The sequence below is a fragment of the Martes martes genome (assembly GCF_963455335.1).
Source record: "Martes martes genome assembly, chromosome: 1".
Lineage (NCBI taxonomy): Eukaryota > Metazoa > Chordata > Mammalia > Carnivora > Mustelidae > Martes > Martes martes.
The window spans coordinates 146,447,676-146,469,363 of record NC_137888.1 but is presented as its reverse complement, the minus strand read 5'-3'; the positions used below and the strand labels follow the sequence as shown (position 1 = coordinate 146,469,363).

The 21,688-nt window shown below is 56.1% G+C and overlaps 1 protein-coding gene across 1 annotated transcript; it reads left to right on the top strand.

Moving 5' to 3' along the window:
- Positions 1-353: 353 nt before the first annotated feature.
- Positions 354-16,901, top strand: VIPR1 (vasoactive intestinal peptide receptor 1). Its single transcript, XM_080818870.1, has 11 exons — positions 354-458; positions 6,382-6,488; positions 7,675-7,781; positions 8,223-8,355; positions 10,549-10,702; positions 11,253-11,313; positions 11,514-11,580; positions 11,951-12,042; positions 14,469-14,598; positions 14,839-14,880; positions 15,543-16,901. The coding sequence occupies exons 1-11, from the start codon at positions 362-364 to the stop codon at positions 15,732-15,734; spliced, it is 1,182 nt and encodes a 393-aa protein (XP_080674996.1). The 5' UTR covers positions 354-361; the 3' UTR covers positions 15,735-16,901.
- Positions 16,902-21,688: the final 4,787 nt, after the last annotated feature.

Here is a 21,688-nt window from a genome sequence, read left to right as displayed (position 1 = left end):
ATGTGACACCTTGCAGGATGTCTTCCTGGCATCCCTGGGACCTGCCCACAAAATGCCGGGTGAGACCCCCAATTTCTGCAACAAACAAAATCCCCACCGTTGTTCAAAACACCCCCAGGGGGAGCTCCACCCTTCGCTGAGGACAATGGAGCTGTAGTCCTGCCACCCATCCTGAGAGGCCCTTTGCAGCCTGGGCAGGGTGATGCCAGCTCTTTCACACTGGAGGTTCCTCCAGGTGGGACCCTGAAGGAAGAAGAAGAATGGGTGCCGGTGGGCTCAGGTCCCAAGGCTGGAGGAACGCGATGACTGTGCTGACCTGTGTGTCCTCTGCCTTCCCCTCTTCCCCTCAGGCTGCAGCAAGATGTGGGACAACCTCACCTGCTGGCCAGCCACCCCTCCGGGCCAGGTGGTCGTCTTGGCCTGTCCCCTCATCTTTAACTTCCTTTCCTCGACTCAAGGTAAGAGGCCCAGGTTGAAGCCAGGGAGCTGGGGCAGCTCAGGCGGTACCAGCTGGAGTGGGTCCCCACCTGTTGAGGAAGTGAGAAGGCAAAAGACAGTGGTCAGAGGGGCTCAAACAATCGGTGGGGGGGGCTTCCTGGAAGAGGGTGTATTGGCACTAGGTCTTTGAAGGATCCACGGGATTTGATTAGCTCTTCACACAAAAGATAAGCAGATGGGAAGGGCTCATTAAATTTTTGTTCAGCAATTGATAACTGATTGACAGATGCATGACTAGATTATGGCTCCCGTGTTCCCGTTGTCTGGTCATGACTGTTTTTCACTGCCTGGAGCCGATGACCTTTTGGGCTTTGCTTACACACCTTGTCATGTTCTGCTTCAATGAATGTTCTCATAGAAGGCAGAAGAGGAGGAGCCTCTTTAGGAACTGGGCTTTCTTGCCATCGACTCACTGAGGAAGCCTCCAGCATATATTCAGCCATTCTTCGTTGAGTGAACGTTTATTAAACGTCTACTACTAGAATGACAGGCATGGGCTAGACAAACACAGGGCGGGGAGCGTTAGACCAGCCATGCTGTCTGCCTGGTTCTAGCTGAAGAGACATTCAGCAGGGACATAAACACGTGTTGTAAACGGTAAGGAGTCCTGGGAGGGAGAAGGGGGTAAGGCACAACATTAAGGCAGGTGTTCATGGATGGAGAGGTGACCTTTCAGCTACAGTCTAAAGTCCTGGAGGTGGGGAAGATCCTGGGGGCGGGGGGGGGGGGTTGTGGAGAGGGAGGATCAGCAGCCTGTGGGATGGACACTGAGGAAATACAGTGGAGGTCCCGGGCTGAGCAGGGGAGGGAGGAGAGCAGAGAGACAGGCGGCAGAGGCCATGCCGGCCTTGAGTGCTGACGGAGTCCTTGGACTTTTTCCTAAGTTCAATGAGAAACCACTGGGGACATTAAGCTGGGGACTGACCAGTTCAATTTAGGTTTAGGTTTTTAACCGATAACTCAGATTTCCATGAAAAGAAAGGATTCTGGGGGTGCAGTGGGAAGATCCAGTCACAAGTCAGGGGAGAAGTGGTAATGGTTTGGACTCAAGCATGGCAGAAGAGAGAAGTGGGAAATTTCCCTGTCTGTGAAGGGTGCATGGGACTCCTGGCCGGGAGGGAGGGATCCAGCATGCCCACCTCAGGTCTAGGTTGGATGAGCTGGAGACTCATCAAAAACTAAGGGAGGAGCAGGTCTACAGAGGGAAGGACCTAAGGGAGGAGCAGGTCTGGAGAGGGGAAGGACCCGAGAGAGGAAAAGGTCTGGAGAGGGGAGCACCCAATGAAGGAGGTGTGGATGGGGGAGGACTCCGGGAAGGAGCAAATCTAGGGTGGGAAGGACTCCAGGGAGGAGCAGGTCTAGAGTGGAGAGGACCTGAGAGAGGAGCAAGTCTAGAGGGGGAAGGATTAAGAGGAGCACGACCTACATAAGAATTCAGAGGCTGTGCAGAAAGACTCTTGGGCATCTCTTATTCCAGGTGGCCTTTTGCTCTCTGGACCTATTTCTGTGTATAATAGGGACAGGCGGTGGGGCAAAGGGACCCTGGAGCAGGCTGGTGTTGCCCTCCAGTGCTCAGTGTTGTGACTTCAGCAGTGAGGGAGAGATGTCGGTGCCTTCCCTGTGCAGTCTGGGAGCAGTAGAGACATCCGTATTCCAGGCCAGCTTCCACCTAGCCCAGCTTTCCAGGGGAGCCCGACACCTGGGCAGGCAGGTGATGAACTCTTCTGGCAGCTCTCATGCGTCCAGTCCGCAGAGCCTGGCACCCAGCCTTCTATCAGATCCCTGGAAGTGCCTGCTACTTGTGTTCCTCCTTGACACTCCTCTAATTGCATTCCTCCTGACGGCTTTTCCTTCTGTCCCTGCTGGAATTGTCAAGGCAGTTCCTTCCCTTAAGAACCTGGACTGCAGCCCACCATCTGGCTAACCCCAAGGCTGCCAGCCCCCTGGGGCCCACATGGTGCCTTTGTGCAGATGAGAAGAAGGCAGTGCCTCCTCAGGCAGAGTCAGCCTCTCACCAGAACCCACCTAATGACAAGTTGAATATGAGGTAGACCGGTCCCCATGTTTATTAGCCAGATGCCCTTGTGCAGTGAACAACCTACATAGCTGCACCTGGAGGCCTTAGCCTCTGAAAATGATGGAGAGAAATAAGAAACCAGTGTAGGGGCTGCAAATGGAAGGGAAAGAGGGCGTGTTTTCCTGGGAAGAAGGTGTGAGCCTTAAACTCCAGAGAGGGAGGTTTGCAAGAAGGCAAGTGTAGAACGGGGACAGTGCCAAGCCCAACTCCCACCCCTTTGCGTAACAGGACTGGGGAAAGAACGTCCTCCCTGGAAACATTGGAAGGGACATAGTTCTACAGGGAAAGTTGAAGACACCTGAAGAGAATAAAGACTGTAGAGTTAGAGAGAAGTCATCTCCCCAGGCTGGGTAAAAAACCCTGGGGAAGGAGTGTTGGCCAGGCAAGGGACTGCTCATCAAGGCACCAAAATGTCCATGGGGACCTAGTCCTTTGATTCCTGGTCTGCATGTCTTTCATCTGTGGTGTTTTTACCTTGAAATATTTGAAAAGACATTTTTTAAGAGTGACAACTAGGATTGCTATTTTGGTTAAGACAACAGTGGCTACATTAGTGTGTCTGTGGGGTCTGTGGGACACCTCCCTGCCTGACCGCCTGCGTTGTGAAGCCATAGGTAAGAAAGTCTTGATGCCAACCTGAGATGTTTGCCGTGGCTCACTGGGACGGGGCACCATGGACAGGATTTCAGCAGGAGAGCGCTCATAGTCAGAGCTGGGTTTGAGAACAATCTCTTCAACTATCTCGGGGTGGGAGTGGGTTGGAGGGGACAGGAAAGCGGTGAGAGTCAGCAGGAGGCTCCTGCCTAATTCCAGGGAGAGAAGATGGTGGTGATAGTGAGGGAGGGAGGCTGGGATGAAGGTACTGGTGATTGATGGGGAAGGGGAGAGAGGGCGGAGGGGAGTGCGGTGTGGGGAAGCAATTCCACCATTTCTACCTCCAGTCACTGAGCTGTGCTTTTCTCATGGAGAGCCCAGGGAGGAGTGGAGGGGAGGCAATGACTTCTTTGTGTGACATGGTGAGCCGCAGGAGACTGGGAGATTGTGGGGTTAAAGTCCCTAGACCCGCCCTCCCGCCCTCCGTATTCCCCTCTACACATACAAGTTGTGCTGGTTCCCAGGCCCAGTCTGGAGAGAGACTTTGAACTGCTTCTTGGGGTCTCAGGTGGCCACCCTTGAGATCTCTCTTCAAGAACAGTTCCCTTTGAGACCTGGGCCACAACCCCAGGGCTGTACAAAGAGGCCATCCAGCTCTGAAGGTGATCCACTATCCACTCCCTTGCCCCGATATCTGGGGCAGGCAGGTTTCCAGGGGACGGGGTGCCCCTTGAGCCACTCCAGAAGCCCAGAAAGATGTGGAGTCAGGCCAACCCACAACTGTATCCCAAGCCTGCTGCCTCCTTGCTGTGTGACCATAGGCAAGTCACCCGACCTCTCTGGACCTTGGCAGTCCCCTCCTTTAGTGGAACTCATCATAACTCCTAATGGCTAGCTTTAACACAGTCCCATTTGCTGCCCCCCACCCCTGCAGTGTGAATGCTGGTGGGTCCCCTAATTCATGATGATACCAGGTGCCTGCTGTGTCACAGGTCTGGCCTCACCAAGCCCTAGTCCTTCTGGCCAGTGGGGTGCTCAAAACTTGAGGCCTTGGTGTCCCAACCTCAAGGCTGGCTGATTTGGGCTTGTCACCTTTTTGGACTTTCCCCGCCCCCCGCTGGTGGGGGAAGTCCACACAAGAATCAGATCTTGGGAGGGGCCCTCAGTAAGCTCCTGAGATCTGGGGCTGAGGCAGGCCTGCGGTTTTACTGAGGGCCTGGTTGAAGCCTACCCAGGCTGCACGGGCAGGGGGGGTGGAAAGCTAAGGGGCTAAGTGAGGTCTTCTCTCTTGTGCTGGGAACCCCTTGCAGCAGAGTGGTTGGGAGGCTGCCCCAGAGAAGGGCTGCCAAGTCAGGAACTGGCCCTGCCCAACACCCCTGCCTCAGTAGAGTGTCTCCTGCTGGCTCCAGGACCTCATAGTGGAAAGAGACCCAGGCCCAGCTCCTGAGTGTCCTTGGCTGTCACTCAATTCCCCAGCCTTGAGGTAGGGTGGTAAGAACCTCTTTCAAAGGGCGGCCTGGAGGATTTACAGAAATAGCGGGCAGGGAATCACCCGGTTAGGTGTATTCCAAGCCAAGTTTAGAAATATTAAATACACATGCAGAGTGACTCTCCCCGAGCTCTCAGGACAGCTCGACTCCTCCTATAGCTCTGCGCCTGGACACCCAAAACAAGCTCTCAGGTCCCCCTCAGTGCAGACAGGGGCAAGGTTACCCAGGATGACTCCAGGGGTCACAACTGCCATAGCCTCTCAGGGCAAGTGACCAGCCTCTGGGAGCCTGGCCTCTCCAGGTGAAATGGGCTTCCCTTCCTCGCTGGGGGGTTGAGGGGATCCAGTAAGATACTGGGCCTCAAGTGCTCTGTCCAGCTGTGACAAATGAAGGTTCTCAGTGGTGATGTTGCTGGTGATGGTGCTGGTGACAGCGATGGGACCCGTGATGGTGATGATAGTGGTTGTGCTGGTGAGGATGGTGGTGACCATGATGGCACTGGTGGTGGTGCCAGGGACAGTGATGACACAGTAGTGGTGACGAAAGTGATGCCGGTGGTGGCAATGATGGTGACCCCAGTGATAGCGCCTGGGTGTGAGGAAGAAGCTATGTAGGTCAAGGACATTAGGACCCATCTTCTTTCTCAGCTCTTCCTCATCTCCTCACCTCATCATTCTCTCCTTCCTCCTCCATCCATTTACCTCCTCTTCCTGCCCCTTCTCCTCCCTCCTGTCCTCCTCTCTCCTGCTCCTTTCCTCCCCCTCCTTCTCCTCTTCTTCACCCCTCCCTCCCACCCCAACAAGCCAGCTCTCACCTGGACTTGGACCCAGGTGCCTCTTTAGTGAGTCCTGGGATCTTCTCTGGCTCCCCCATTTTCCCTTCAGCCCCTCCCCAGGGCTAGAGAGCCAGCAGCCACAAGGGTAGCCCTCACATCATGGGCCCCCCCTAGTGGGTCCTGTCCCTTTGCTTCAGCTTTGGGCCTCCGAGGACAGTGGAGGGTGTCAAAGTCCCAGAGCCCCAGCTGCAGCAAAATTCAACCCCAAGACCCTGTGGGGCCATGCTGCCTGATCCCCCCTCCCATGTACCTTTGGGCAGGCTCCCCAGCTAGGACTCCCTGCTTCCCCACTTAGGATTTCAGACCTGCGCCCTTCTCAGGTGTCCTTCCTGCCTCACCTTTGGTCCCGCTCCAGTGGCACATCTGAGCCACACTGGGTATGGGAGGAAAGCAGGCCCATTGGCCCAGTCAGGCTTAGCCAGGAGGAGCCCCTCGGGCCAGCCAGAGGATGGCTGTCTGTACCCACGGGGCAAAGAAACCCTCAGCCACTCCAGCACTTTCGGCCCTGTGACCAGGGTGAACACTCAGCTTGTGATGAGGGCCACGGGTCATTCTGCACCAAGAATCCAGGTTGTGACGAGGGTCACTATATATCTTGCCCCGGGGGTCAGTTTTAGACATGGCAAGGGGCAGGGCTGAGCCCAGAAAGGTCTGCTCTGACTGTCCCTCATGTTGGAGGGTCCCCCTGGCAGCCCTGGAGGAGATTTGCCCCACCCCAAGTCCCCCACGATGCCCTAGGGTCTAGGGCAGGGTGGCTGGAGCCCAACACCACTGGGGGTGGCAGGGATAAGGTGAACTCAGGGACAGCCAGGCCCCACGCCTACTCCATGGACTCGTCCTGCTCCCAGCCTCAACCTCTCTCCTCTCGGCCCCTGCCCTCCACCCAGGCCTCAACGTGAGCCGTGGCTGCACCACCGAGGGCTGGACACACCTGGAGCCCGGCCCCTACCCCGTTGCCTGTGGCTGGGATGACAAGGCATCAGATTTGGACCAGGTGGGCCTCTGTGCACCCCTGCCCCTCCTCCCCCAGAGTGCCTCGGTCTGCAAGGCTCCTTCCACTCTCTCCCAGCAAGGAGTAAGGTTGCTGTCCCTGTGGAAGCCAGGACTCGGGGTGAGGGTGGGGTCCTTCCCAAGCCTCCTCCCTTACCACACCTGCACTTCCAGGGGCTCATCTCCCTGTCTCCCTGACCCAGAACAGGAAGGGGGCTTTCACCCTCCCAGCCGGGCCACCCCCTCGCCCCACCCACACCCCACCCACACTCCCCCACCTTGTGGGCACCTTGCTCCGGCCCTAGAGGGTGGCAGGCCAGGCAGGCCTCATCTTCCTGTCTCATGCAGAGGGGAAACTGAGGGGCAGATCTTGGAAGGAACCACCCTCAGATACCAGGCAGCCAGCCGGGGACAGGAACAGGGACAGGACTGTGGTCCTGAGTCCCAGGACAGGGACGCCCGGGAGCAGACGAAGATGGGCTCACTGTATGGATGTGGGCCCAGGAGCCAGGGGGGATTCTGATAGGAAGGCAGAGTATAACTGGAGTCCTCAGCTAGGAGCCCCTCATCACTTTGGTGCGGGGACACAGGTGTGTGTTTGTCAGCTGTGACATTGGTCCCACCCCAGACGCTGCTCAGAGCTTTCACCGCTCCCACGAAGGCAACTTCCTCAGAGGCTCTCAGAGCCCACCAGGTCCTCAGGCAGGATCTAAACCCCCTAAATCCCACTTGATCCCTTGCTTGGGCTCCAGCAGGGGTGCGATGTGGCGAGCAAGAAGGGAGGGCCCAGTGACCGAGGCTCTGCACGTGTGTCCATGGGGAGGGCACTGAGAGGCACCCAGCAAGAAGCTCTTGGATTCTAGCTTCGTCCTGCCACCCCCTGAAAGGCCAGATTGCCCTCATCCTGCTGACCACTGCCCCTGAGAGCCCACAGTGGCAAATTACCCCCAGTGTCTTTGGTGTCCTAATTTCCTGTGTGCCTCCCTTGCTGCACAGCGTAAGGGCCTCAGATGGAGCCTGAAGGGCCAGAATGTTGGGCCACAGGGGTGGGGGGGGCAATCCCTGGGCCTCTTCACCTGCCAAGGCAGGGATGGGAGGCAGGGTGTGTAGAGCACGCGCCCCTGCCATCACCCCCTAGGTGAGCCCACCCCACCTCCACCTAAGATCACCCCTTCCTCTCCCCACTGTAGCAGCAGCGGTCAATGTTCTACAGCTCTGTGAAGACCGGCTACACCATTGGCCACAGCCTGTCCCTCGCTGCCCTTCTCATTGCTACAGCCATCTTGAGCCTGTTCAGGTGAGGTCTAGCCCCAGGGCAAGCCTCAAAGCTGTCCCAGCCAGGTCACTCCTTTGCTCGAGCCCAGCGTGGCCCAGTCATGCTCTGGTCCCCTCCCCGGTCACCCCCCACCCACTCAGCACACAGTCCCTGTCTCTGTCCCCTAGCTAGGCCAACCTCCCCAGGAGACAGCAAGCTGCTCAGAGCGGTCCACCTGTCTCAGCCTCGTCCCCACAGGATGGTGCTGAACCTGGGAATAGGGCACCAGAGGGTGGGGCTGGCCCTGGAGGCCGAGACCCACAGGACTGGGCTACCCGGGGGCGGGGCCTACACTTGGAGGCCGCAGGCTGCCCTCGCCCTGCCCTCGCGTGGAGCCCAGGACAATGCGTGGAGCCCAGGACAATGCGGTTGGGCCGGGTGGCGGAGCCCCCCCAGCCGCCCAGCTCCGCCCGCCTCGCGCAGGAAGCTCCACTGCACACGGAACTACATCCACGTGCACCTCTTCATATCCTTCATCCTGAGGGCCGCCTCTGTCTTCATCAAAGACCTGACCCTCTTCGACAGTGAGGAGCTGGACCATTGCACCAAGGGCTCGGTGAGAACCCTGCCCGGCCCGCCCCGCTCTCCCTCTTCACCTTCTCACACCGCATCCCTCTTCTCCCGCTTTCTCCCCTTTCCCCTCTCCTCCTTCCTCTTCTCTCTCCCAGGATGGCCAACCCCCCATCTGCCGCCATCTGCAGCTCCTTGAATCCCACTCCCCTCCCAGCTACAAGAGATGGTGCGCAGCTCCCTGGGAGCTCCCACACCTGCTTGTGCCTGTGACAAGGGCCTCTCCTTGGTGGAAATGCGCCATTTTGTGGCCAGAGTCCACAGTCCCCCCCTCCCCACACACACACCACCATCCTGCCGCTGTTGCTGACTTCCCAAGTGACCTTTGGAAACTCCCTGCCTCAGTTCCCCGATCTTGCAAGGACTTCAAAGCTTCCTTCCTCCGCCCCCCTCACCACCACCATCTAAAGCCAGTCCAAACACACAGCCCTTCTCTTCCCTCTTTCTCCTGACATCAGCCCTGTTCTGGGGCTTCCTCAGGAAGGGCATTCAAGAGAGTATCTAAGGAATTCATTGCCCATCACTAAGGGGTCCATCTCCAAGTGATTGTGAGCACTGGCCCCCTCTTTGAGTGCCCAAGACCTAAGACAGAGAGCTCAAGACCAGCCCTGGCTCCCACCCACTCCTATGGCCAGTGACTCATTGCTTCATGAGGGACCTCAGAGGCACTGTGTTATTTTGGGGTCAGCAATACCTTCTCCCCAGAGAATGAAGCTGTGATGGTGAATCTCAGGCATCTTGACAAGAGGGAGGGAAAACCCAGGGTGGCCACCCTGGCCAATCCCAGAGCTCCTCAGAGGACCCCACCCAGGAGCTGGGACTTCTGAGCTACAAAGCCAGGAAGCCTCCAGCACACCTGTTAAGGATAATTGCGGAGACCCATTTAGCAACTATCTGAAGCTTTTCTAAGGCAGGAAGCACAGCTAATTGTCCTGTTAAAGAGATGAGCTATTCTAGTTGTAAAGTGATGGGGGGAGGTTGGGGGACACCACTCGCCTATAGCTGGCAGAACTGGAGTGACACCTGAGGAAGGAGCTTGCAACCAGAGGGAAGAGGGCAAGCTGCTGTCTGAGGATGTCTTAAAGCCAAGGGCACAGGAAGGAAGGGTGGAACCTGTGTTCCAGAGAGGAGTGGAATCTAGAGGGCTTCCTGGAGGGGGATGGCTTTAAGCTCCGGCTCACAGCTACTTGGGCTTGATCTGAAATGGAAGACTGTTTCTGGGAGAGGACAGGGCCCAGGGGATCTTCCAGTCATGCCAGGTGGGCCACCCGCAACCCCTGATTGCCATACTCAGGGATCCCCCTGACTCTCCCGTTGTCTTCACCTGCCGGGGGAACTCACTCTCCTGCCAGCTCCTCTGCCCCCGGGAGGAATGACCATCCCTTCTGACTACCTCTCCTTCATCTCTACTTTCTCGTCCTCTGGCCTCTTCTCTGCCCCCATCTGTCCCCAACACTTCCATAAGCCCCCCCCTCCACAGTCCACAGCCCACAGCCCATAGCCCCACACATCCAGGCAACTCTTGCAAACTCAGGCAAGAATGCTCCCTCAGACCTCTTCCAGCTGCCTTCCATCCTAACTGCCTAACTGAAATAAGGTGGATGAGTAGGTGGGTGAGGGGTTAAGTGTATGGGTAGGTAGATGGACGGCTGAGTAAGTCGGTGCGTGGATGGCTGTGTAGGTGGAAGGCTAGATGGGTAAACCAAGAAAAAATAGATGATGGCGGGGGGGGGGGGTGCTGGGTCAGTAGACAGGTGGATGGATGCATGGATGCCTGGATGGTTAGGTGGATAGATGCTTGTGCATGTCTAGTTGGTAGAAAGATAGAAGAATGGAGAGATAAATGGGTGAATGCATGGATGGATTGATAGATGGAGAGATGAATAAATGATCAGTGGATGCATGGATGGACAGATGGGTGAGCTGGTAGTGGGTATCTAGTGGGTAAAACAATGGATAGATGGGTGGGAAAGTGCAAGCTTATCCCAGAATATCAGAGGATCTAAAATCAAGGATAATGGGAAAACCACCAGGGACATTTCTAAGGGGACAGTGCAAAAACAACAGAAAGATTAAGTTGGCCATGCTGCATCTGTGTTTGTTGTCCCCAAACAGACCGGGGGCAGGCAGGGGACCACTTCAAGCCTCAGTGAGCCCCTTCTCTGTCCTCCCCCTGCAGGTGAGCTGTAAGGCAGCCATGGTCTTATTCCAGTACTGTGTCATGGCCAACTTCTTCTGGCTGCTGGTGGAGGGCCTCTACCTGCACACCCTGCTTGCCGTCTCCTTCTTCTCTGAGCGGAAGTACTTCTGGGGGTACATACTCATCGGCTGGGGTATGGTACCAGGGAGGGCTTCCAGGCTGGGGACAGAAGGGGCAAGGCCTGGGAAGCTCACTAGAGGGTGGTTGCCAACCCTGCTTGCACTCTTAGGTCTCCCTGGGCTGCAGGTCCTGCCTGCCGGGCTCTCAGCCAAGTGTTGATAAAAGTCCCCCAAACCTCTGACCCCAGGGCAGGTGCCCTCAGGCTGTAGCTGCACCTAGGGCTGATCTGGGGGACAGGTTCTGTGAGCATCCATTTCCGCTTCAGCCCCTAAAACACAGGGTCCCTGCTAGTCTGTAAAATGCCTCCATCAAAGTTAGAAAAAGATTCTTCCTTTGGGTGGACACAGCCCCTGAGGAGTAGAGCTCCACCCCCTCAGTGAAGTGAGCATCTTTGCTCAGTGCACAACCTATGTAACCGCAGGTGGCAGCCCTGGTAACCCACCCTTTCCTCCCTCCTTCCGTCCCTCTCTCCTTCCCTCCCTCCCTTCCTTTCTCTCTGCTTCTTTCTCCTAAACCTCTCCCTGTGCCCTCTCCTCTCTTTCTCTCGCCTTTGGCCCTGACAGGGGTGCCCAGCACATTCACCATTGTGTGGACCGTCATCACAATCCATTTTGAAGATTTTGGGTGAGCTGCTGCCCCACCCCCTCCCCCTGGCTGCCATCACTTGGGGTTGATCCCCTGGGAGGGATGAGGGAGACTGGGAGCAACAGAGCCTGGGCCTGTAGTTTCTAAGGGGTACAGGGGCAGAGCCGGAACACCAGGGAGGGCCTCTAACTCCGGCTGAGGACAACTGCTCTCATTCTCCCCCACCATGCCCTGTCCAGATGCTGGGACACCATCAACTCCTCATTGTGGTGGATCATAAAGGCCCCCATCCTCACCTCCATCTTGGTAAGGCCTCGTCCCGCCATGTAGAGATGGGGAAATTGAGGCCCAGCTTGGGTAGTCAATTTCCTTAGGCCACACAGGAGATTCATGTCAGGGTCAGAACAGAAACATAGGTTTCCCAGTGCCTGTGCAGGACTATCCCCACCCCTTTCCCCATTAGTTCCTCCTCTAGGGTAAGAAAATGGATTGGGAGGCCCAGTCCTTGGAGATGTGAACTAGAGTTCCCAGATGGCCTGCCCAAAAGGGAAAAGCTAGAGAAGAGATAAGATGGACAGGCAGCAGGGTCCTGGGGGAAAAAAACAGGCCATCAGCCCAGGGACCTGGACACCCTGGCCTCCCCTCTCTGACCACTGACCTTGACCTCATCCACCAGGTGAACTTTATCCTATTTATTCTCATCATCCGAATTCTGGTTCAGAAACTTCGGTCCCCAGATGTTGGGAAGAGTGACAGCAGCCCATACTCGTGAGTATGCCCTGGGTCCCCTGGTGTCCCCATCCCCGGTATTCAAATCTACCCACATTTCCTGGAAGTTCTCCAGGAACTTTGGTGACTCTGGAGTCATGAAACAGCCACCTTCCTCTTGCCTACCTCTGCCCCCATGACCTGGCTCAGCCCATAAGGGTTGATTCTCCTGCAAGGGATTCTCTTGCAATCACTTACCTAGCAAGTGATCTGAGCCAGGTATGCATCTGCTGCCAAGCCAGGGAGCTTGAGAAGACAACAGATGACCTGTGCTTTATTCACACCACATGCCCAGTCCCTGGCATGTGTGTGGCGCAGAAAAAGGACCCAGTAAGTGCACGGTAGATGCATGCCATGGGGGAGCCCCCAGGTGAACAGTGAGATAGCCACCTTCAGGATGCGGCTGTCCCCAGTAATAATAACACCTGCGATTTAAGTGCCATGCATGTGGTAAGGGGTTTCTGAACATCATCTTATGTCATCCACACTGTCCCCTATCAACTGTTCCCATTTTACAGGTGAGGAAACGGACACGTGCTCCCTTCTCTTCGAGATTCTGGGAGCACATGGCCATGGCAGGGGAGGGCACGGTATCCATGGGACAGCAGTCGTGCTCCTTGCTTGGCAAGGTGTGAGGGCTGTTCTCTACTCCTGGGAGGACTGGAGAACCAGGCAGGGTTTCATGAGAATGAGAGGGCTCGAAGACAGAACTAAAGAAACATGGACAGGGTGGCTTTGGGGAGGTGAGTAGGGGTCTGCCAGCCCACAGATGGGAATAAGATATTGCTTCTCAGTGCTGCAGAGACCGGACAACCCTGGGGCGTCCCATAAGGGCCTTCCAGTCCTGGGATTCTGGACTGTTCCTGGCCTGGCTTCTCTTGGGGGAGTCTTGTGCTGTGGTTCTAAGATTCTTGGCTAGAATGTCACGAGCTGCTGGATTTAGGATTCTATTCTGGAATCCTGTGATTCTCTCTGATGAGACTAAGGCTCACGTTCCCCCGGTGTGACGGCATTCTCCCCCGCTGGGTGCGTAGGAGGAGCTTCCCTTCCAGTCTGAGAACGGAAGGCCCCGAAGGGATCTGTCGTCTGCCAGGGGGCAGCACATCAGGCCTGTGCATCCTAATCCTCCCCTTTGCCTGTGGGGCCCTGTTTTCCCCAATGTACAACTGCTCCATAGGGCTCGAAGCAGAAGCAAAGAGAGCTGGTCATCACCAGGTCCCTGTGGGTGAGACAGAAACCAAACAGCTGTCAGCAGGCAGAATGGGTGGGGGGAATGGGAGATGGAGCTCCCCGCTGAGGGGCCGTCAGCTCCCACTCTCCACCTCCCCATAAGCCTTCAATTTAAAGAAAGCCTCCATCTGTCAGCCTTGGGCATGGGGAATAGGTTTGTGGCCCAAGACGGTGGGCAGTGCTCAGGATCTTGGCACGGCTGGGAGCCGGGTCCAGGACGGAGCTGGAGGGGCAAGGGCTCAGTCTCTGCCCTGAGTCGGCTATGGGACCTCAGACCCAGGACTAGGGTTCCCTGGACTGACTGCCGAGGCAGAAGAGATAAAGGCAGAGACCCCTTGGCCTTCAGACCTCTCCCAGCCAATGAACTATGGGCTCACTGAGCTGCCCAGACCGGCTGTGAGGTCAGGGAGCTGGCAGGGTGAGCCCTGCTCCATCGGAGAAGGAGGGGTCATTTGGAAGGAGGATCAACCCTGCCCCACACACATGGCTGGCAAAGGAGGCGCTGGCTCTTCCTGTGTGCTGGGAGTGTGTGTATCAGTGTGGGGAGGCTGGGAGGGAAGCGATTCCAGAAAAGGTGGCAACTCCTAGAGGAGTGGACAGGTGAGAAGCCAAAGACAGAGAGCAGTACTAAACCAGGCATAAACTTGAGTGCCCAGCATCCTCCCAAGTGGCCTTGGGCATATGGGGTCAGCACCCCAATTACAGAGACTTCCTTCCCAAATGTCCTCATCCCCAGTAGAGAATGGGTCTCTTGTGGAAGCAATGCATTTTACAGCCCCAAAAGCACTTCTGAATTTAGAGTGGGCATGTCTGTAATTTGATCATGTTGAGCAGACATTGACCCCACTGTGAAGATTAGGGAATCTGACACCAGGCGAGGGGGAACCAGGATCTCCTGGGGGCTGAAACCATCTCTCCCTTTGCTGCCACAGAGCTTGAAATACTGTATCTTATCCTCAGGGTTCAGTACTGGCCTTGTTTATAGACTCCCCTCCAGAAGGGTGAGAATAGAGTTTCCCTCTCCCTCATGCTTGTCTCCAGGCTAGGAGAGCTGGGGGGCGTGAGGGCATGGGCACCGGAGATCTGAAGCGGGAACAGAGAACACAATATTTCCAGGAGCCAGCAGCCCAAGCTCATACTTCCCCGTTGTTATCCCTACCTCCCGTGCCCACCGTCTGCCCCTCTCCTGTCCCCAGGAGGCTGGCCAAGTCCACCCTTCTGCTGATCCCTCTGTTTGGAGTGCACTACTTCGTGTTCGCCTTCTTTCCCCACAACTTTAAAGCTGAAGTGAAAATGGTCTTTGAGCTCGTCGTGGGGTCTTTCCAGGTATGAACCAATGACCAAAGGCTGCATACTTGTCTGGGCTTTAAGGGAGTTCAACCTGGGGCCTTGGCCCTTTGCCAGTGGCTTCCAATTTTTTCACTGTCATAAGTACTAATTAACCCCCTACTGTATGCTTAGCTCTTTGGTTAACCAGGGGAACACAGGGGCCATGGCCATGGGTGGTATAGGGCTGGGGCTCCTGGAGTCTGTTTGCCTCACATCTCTGGCTCCCTTCTTCCCCAGGGTTTTGTGGTGGCCATCCTCTACTGCTTCCTCAATGGCGAGGTAAGCCCCTCCCAGATCTTGGGGACAAGGCAATAACACTTCAGTTGGCCCAGGGTCAGGAAACAGTGATGGGATATGTGCAAAGCAATGATGAGTTCAGTCTTGCTACTCCGAGTGTGGTTCTCAGACCAGAAAATAGGTGGGGGTGCACACCTAGGACCTTGTTAAAAATGCTGATTTCTGCCCCCACCCGGCCTTCCAGACCTGCTGACTTAGCATGTGCATTTTAAGACAAACACACACGCACACGCATACATACACACATACACAGACCTGGAATTCGTGGGCACATCAGTTTGTTAAGCAGCTGTACGCAGCAAGTCGGGGGCAGGGGGGACCCACCATCAGAGGCTGAGTTGCTGTAGAGCCCTGGTTACAAAGCACAGAACTCCATCCACTCAGATGAGCCTAAGTGAGCTGGAGGGCAGGGAACAGAAGAAGGGGGGTACAGCCACCCCCAGGCAGCACCCCTCTCCCTCCCTGGACTGCACCCTCTAATCCTCTCTGCCTCCTACCTCCTCCCACTCCAAAGCCTTGATTTGACCCCCATTCCTATGTGGTCCCAACTGTGCACTGGCCAAGGGAGGATCCATCCAGAGCAGCCCAGTCAGCAGTGGAGGAGGCCTCCTAGGGGCGGTCTTGACCAGCCTCCCTTCCCCCAGGTGCAGGCGGAGCTGCGGCGGAAGTGGCGGCGCTGGCACCTGAAGGGCATCTTGGGCTCAAGCCTCAAATACCAGCACCCCTCGGGAGGCAGCAACGGGGCCACGTGCAGCACGCAGGTGTCCATGCTGACCCGCGTCAGCCCCGGCGCGCGCCGTTCCTCCAGCTTCCAGGCCGAAGTTTCCCTGGTCTGACCACCAGGCGCCCGGGGGCGCAGGACGGGCCCCTCCCACCCGCACCACACACCCCGGGGTGGCACTGGGGACAGAGGCCTGCCCGGGCGAGGCCAGCCCCAGCCCCGGGCTCGGAGGCTGTCCCACCCCCAGGCCATTGTCCAGACGCCCCTAGAGAACTCTGCCCTGGCATTTTCCCGAAGGAGGGTAGGGCGCGCTGGATGCTCCGACCCGGGAAGATGTTGGGGTGGAGCTCAGTAGTCAGACTCCTCCCCGCCAAGGCCCCCTCCGCCAATCAGGGGCAAGAAATCCATACACGCTCACCTGACTCCGCGCCCCCCAAACCCCCGCTCTCAGGAGCCAGCCCAGGAAGGCCACCGCCCGTCCCCCTGCGCGGTGTACGTGAGAACATGGAGATCGCCGAGGACAGAGATCTTGCTCCTAAAGGTCACACGCCGCCGCCGACTCGGCAGGGCCTGAAGTCCCGTGGTCGCTGTCAAGTTCCTTTGGGTGAAACATTGACGCTCAGGCATCTCTTTCGAGATGCCATCCCCTCCCCCAGCGTCGTGTTCCGAGCCGCCCGGCTCCTCCCGGTGGAGGAGTTCCTCTGCCTCAGGCAGGTGCGCTTCTGATAGAGTTTAGTTTGGGGTGCACAGGTGTCTCCATAGTCTCTGCAGAAGTGGAGTGGTCCCGGGTCGGCTGGAAGAGTTGAGACTGCCCTACGGGCTGTGGGAGCTTCCCACATGTGCCAACTATTCGAACCAGGCTCAGAGACGTGCACTGATGAACCCCTTCATCTTCGCATCGTCAGTAAGGTGCGAACTACGGAGCCCATTTCACAGATCGGGAAACAAGTCTCCCAGCGCCGGACCTCGCCTGTCACAAAGCTAGGGTTTGATCTCAGATCTGACCGACAGGGAAAGTGAAATTAACTGCTGCATTTTATATATTGTAACAAGCTGAATCCTCTTGGTTATTTGTATCACCGCTAATATTATTACCGCCCAGCCTGGAGTGTGGCTGAGGGGTCCTCTGGCTCGGATGTCATCCAAACCAAAGCCTGTGGGCCGTAGCATCCTGGGTCTACCCCACATCTAGTAGCCCCATGGCTTCCTGCCCACGCCCCAGCCAGAAGACCCCCTCAGCTCTGCAAACAGGCTTGGACAATAAATGGTGGGTTGAATTGGCTTGGTTTCTCTGGTGGATGATGTTCCTGCGTGGCTTCCAACGTACAGCGGTCCCCCCGCACCCCGATTCAGAGGAGGGGAGGTTGAGCAGAAGGGGAGGTCACAGTAGCCAGCTGGCGCCACCTCTCGGGCTTTGGATGGGAATCCTGCACTCCCAGGTGACGAGCACATGGTTCTAAAGGTTTTCAACTCATGTTCCATTGAGTGGTATCCTCTGAGAATGATGAAGGTCCTTACTCTCTGATGAGGACCCTCGATGAGAAGACCTAGTATAAGGTCCTCATCGTGTCTCCTGACCCTCTAAATCCAACCCAGAGGAGACAATTCTATTCTTGGATCACTGCAAAACAGCCGACAGAGCTGCCTGTGGTCCCCAAAATGGTTAAGTGGGAGTATTTTCCAGGCCAAAGTGATTCCTGAAGACAAGGAGGGGTGCAGGGGGTGTGAGCTGACCATGTCGACATTGTCCAGAGTTCGGCTAAGAGGAGATAGATAGAGGACAGAACAAATGTCACCAAAATGAGTGACAGAGCCAATATGACTAATGGAAAAGGTTAGACGCAGAGGCAGGAGGGCGAAGTCAGTATCAGTTAGCAAGAAGTCTCTGAAGCCATTGCCCCTGACCCCTTGGCTTCTGCTTCCTGCAAACTTGCAAGGAGGTTGTCCTGCTATGGGAGAAGAAGAGGGATGCCATACTGGTACCAAAAAAAGGCGGGGGGTGTGGGGGAGGATGAGAAGAAGAAGAAGAAGAAGAAGAAGAAGAAGAAGAAGAAGAAGAAGCAGCAGCAACTAGAATAAGTTGCCAAAGGCTCAGATCTGCTTGCAAGGGTCCTTAAAAGCCTTGTCCTACTCAGAACCAACCCAGGACCCATAACCAACGACAGCCGCACACCAGCACCCTGCAGAGACCCAACTCAGGGGCAGTTAGGCCAAGGTCAGAGTGGCTGGACCCAGAGCACGGACAGCCCCAGGCACATACCCTTGGATCAATGGCCCAGGAGGTCTGGCAAGAGCAAACTCCATCTAGATTCACATGCCATGCCTGCCTTGTGCATGGTCAACTGTAGGACAGAGGAGACAATGTTCCTAGCTTTGGTTTCAGGCACTCTCTGGCCTGCTGGAGAGCATATTCTTGGCACTAACCATCTCTTCCCCTGCCCAGACAAACAGTGGTGACCACTGATGGGGTGCTGGTGGTGGAGAGTGGAGGGAAGGGTACGTTTGGGTCTCCTTGAACTTGCTCCGTTCTTCCCTGAGAGTTTCCATCCCTACTACTCCAAGGCACAGGGGACGAGAGAGAGGGAACAGGCAGGATGGCCATGCTCCTCTCACCCAGCTGGGCCATGTCACTCACTCTGATTTCCCTCCTCCCCTTTTCAACTCAGTTCCTCTCTGAACTGGTTCCGGAGACATTGTCTACCAGTAAGATTCAGAAGACCCAGCCCTAATCTTTTAGTCCCAGTTCTGATCCAGACGTTCTCATAGATCTTGAGCAGTTCCCCATCCCTCTCTGGGCCTCAGTATTTCCACCTGGTGGATGGCTAGACTTAGATCCTGCTAAGGCATGAGCAGTTAATGAGGAAGGGGCTGCCCAGAGCCCTCTGTCACCCGCTCTGTCCTCTGGGCTCAGGAGGACAGCAACTGGAGGGAGATCCCTAAGCAGACTAGGAACAAGGTATGCACAGAGGACAGAGGATATGAGAGAACAAGGAACAGTTCTCTGGAACTGAGGGATGAGCTCAGGCTGGTGTGAGAGGGGGAAGGGAGGAGGGGAAACAAATGGAAAGAGTTAACAGATTCTAGAAGCAGAGCATTTTCAGAGGAAAGGGCAGCACCCCAGCTTCCAAATCAAGGACCCTATAGGCTCCCTGGCCTATGGGAAGGCACCAAACCAAGCTGGACCCCACCTGTCCACCACAGCGCCTGAAATCAACCATTAGTGTCATAGCATCAGGGTAAGGAGAGAGCCCAGGGGAGACCAGATGTTTCAGCCAGAAAGGCAGCAAGTGAAACAACCATGGAGAGACCCAAGACATGGGCAGCAAAAGGGAGGACTCTCCGTGGGGTCCTGCCCTGAGAGGTGGCGATCGTTGAAAAGCCCAGTGTTGGGCATTCAGGAACAGAGAGAAGCTGAAAGAATGTCTCAGGCCAGCAGAGACCATGGGCAGACATCCCAAGCTGTCTGTGGAGTGGGGGTAACCTGGAACAGAATTTTTCCTGTGCTCCCTCTTCCCTCCAGCTACCCCCCCACCCCTGCCCCCAGGCCTCCGAGGGCATTCATCAAGCCAGTCCAGCTCATCTCTGTCGCCACCTGGTGGGTCCCTCAAGGACTTCACCAAGGTTGGCCTTGGGGCCCCAAACACCAGGGTTCAGGCCACTCCCAAGGAGACCAGGTGACACAGAGGGCAGGCCTCTCTCCTCAGCTCCATTTCAGACTGAAATACAAGAGGGAGGTGGGAGGGAAGCCACAGGCCTGGTGAGCCCAGGGACAGCCTAGGATTAGAGAGACCCACATCCTGGCCCTCAGACCCAGGCCGCTGAATTTTGTGGCACACAGTGATCCCTGTCCCAGTCCCAACTGCAGAGCTGGGCCCCTCGGGGACAGATTAGGCCTGGCCCTTGATTGAGCCCTGACCCCAGTTCCTGAGGGCAAAGTCCAGTTAACTCAGGTGGGCGGGTGCCTCCTGGAAAGAGGCACAGGGAGCCCCCCACCATCCCAGTGCAGAGGGCCACCATCAATCGATGGCAGAAGCCACCATGTGGACAGCGCCTTCCATTCTAGGGCACAGGCTCAACAACGAGGGTGGGCCAGTGAACCAGCTGGATGGATAGGGAGCAGCTTCCCAGGTGAAGAGACTTCGGGTTGTCTCAGGACTAAGTAGGCATCTCTAAGTCCCAAGGGGGCCATGATGGACATGGGACACCCAAGTCCAAATGAGCGACAGGAACCCAGTGAAGGCTCCTTAAATGAGGCCAAGGGGATGAGATCAAGGGGTAGGCCGCTCTGGCTGCTGAGAAGGGTCCCAGGGGTAAGCTGAGGAAAAGACGCCTATCCACCATCCAGGTGAGGGAGGAGGAGGAGGGGGTTTGGGGAGTTGATGACCCAGTTTGGGAGAGGCTTTCTATAAGGTTTGTGGGATGTCTGGGGAGAGCCCTCAGGCTGCTGGGATCAGGATCTAAAGCAACAAGGCACAGGCAGAGGTGGGGAGACCAGGACAGCTCCCGTGGGGGAGGAGCCACTGGGAGTCCATATCTGCAAACATCCCCATCCAGCAGTGCTGGGCTCAGTGCGGTGAGCAGTCAGTGTCAGCCCCTCCATTCTCACCACTTGCCCAGGGCCCATTTCCTGAGCAATGACCCTGCCTCCCCCACTGCTCCCCCCATGTGGGAACAGGAACTGCTCTTATCTCTCCCGAGGGAGGGGGGCTGGAGACACAGCTGGCAGTCATTAAACACCCTGATCGGGCCAGGGATGGCGGAGATATTAATAGCCAGGAGTCAATGGCCCAGGAGACACAGCATCCCAGGGAGAGGGACAGTAACCTCGGCAGCCATGGGGATGAGGAAGACAGGTCGGAAGGCCATCCTGGCAATGCCCTAGTCTCCACGCAGGACAGCTGGGGTAACCAGAGTCCAGAGAAGAGAAGGGACTTCTCCCCAGCAAGTCATTGGCCGCACCCGTACTCGAACCCAAGTCTCCAAATCCCGGAGCCCTGCTTCGTCATATGGATTGCCACAGATGAGATTCATGCAGAGTGCCCTGTGTGGAAACACAAGCAGAGCGGACCCAGCAGAGGAAACCAATCTTTAGTCTCTTTATAAAAATCTCGATATCTTGGGACGCCTGGGTGGCTCAGTTGGTTAAGTGGCTGCCTTCGGCTCAGGTCATGATCCCAGCGTCCTGGGATTGAGTCCCACATCGGGCTCCTTGCTCCACAGAGAGCCTGCTTCTCCCTCTGCCACTCTGTCTGCCTGTGCTCACTCTCTCTCTCTCTCTGACAAATAAATAAATAAATTTTTTTTTAAAAAATCTCAATATCTTGTTCATTGTGTATTTTTTGCATTAGCTTTTTTTAAAATATTGCATTAGAATGTTATTTATCCCGCTTATTGAATTTTTTTGCCACCTCCTAAATTTTGCATCTAAGGCAAATGCTTCATTTGCTTGAGCCTGGTCCCAGCCCAGCTCCCAGAGGTCCCAGCATCCCTTGGTTGCAGCGTGTCAGTGTGGAAAAAACTGAAGCATTCTGAACCAGCCTCTACGTGGCTCAGAGGGCAAGGGTCCTGCCTGGGTGATGCCTACTAAAAGTAGGCAGCTCCTGGGTTAATGCAGCAGCTCAACCCAGTAGTTTGTCTGTCTCCTCTGCCACCTCAGTATTTTGACTTTCATCCATAGATTGTATCCCCTCATGCTTCCAAGATGGCTGCCAGTACCCCAAGCCTCATGTTCTCATGGAACGCCATGCAGTGGCAGAGAGACTGTCTCCTGTGTGACTCCTTTTATCAGAAAGATAAGCTATCCCAGAACCCACCTTCTGCACACTTTCCTCAGGGTCCTGGGCCCAGACCCAGCTCACATACCCAAGCTCTGGCTACAACTTCCGAAAGGAAAGTTAATCTAATAAGGAAGGAGGGAGTGACTGCTGACTCTCAGTCTGTTTCTGGATGTCTCTTTGGGTCAGTATGTGGCCTTTTGGCTTCCCTCCACCCGAGCCTGGTGGTACAGCATATGGTAGAGGTGAGGAAGCCCAATCAGTCAAGGTTAAGTGCCGGGGGTTGGGGAGGGGA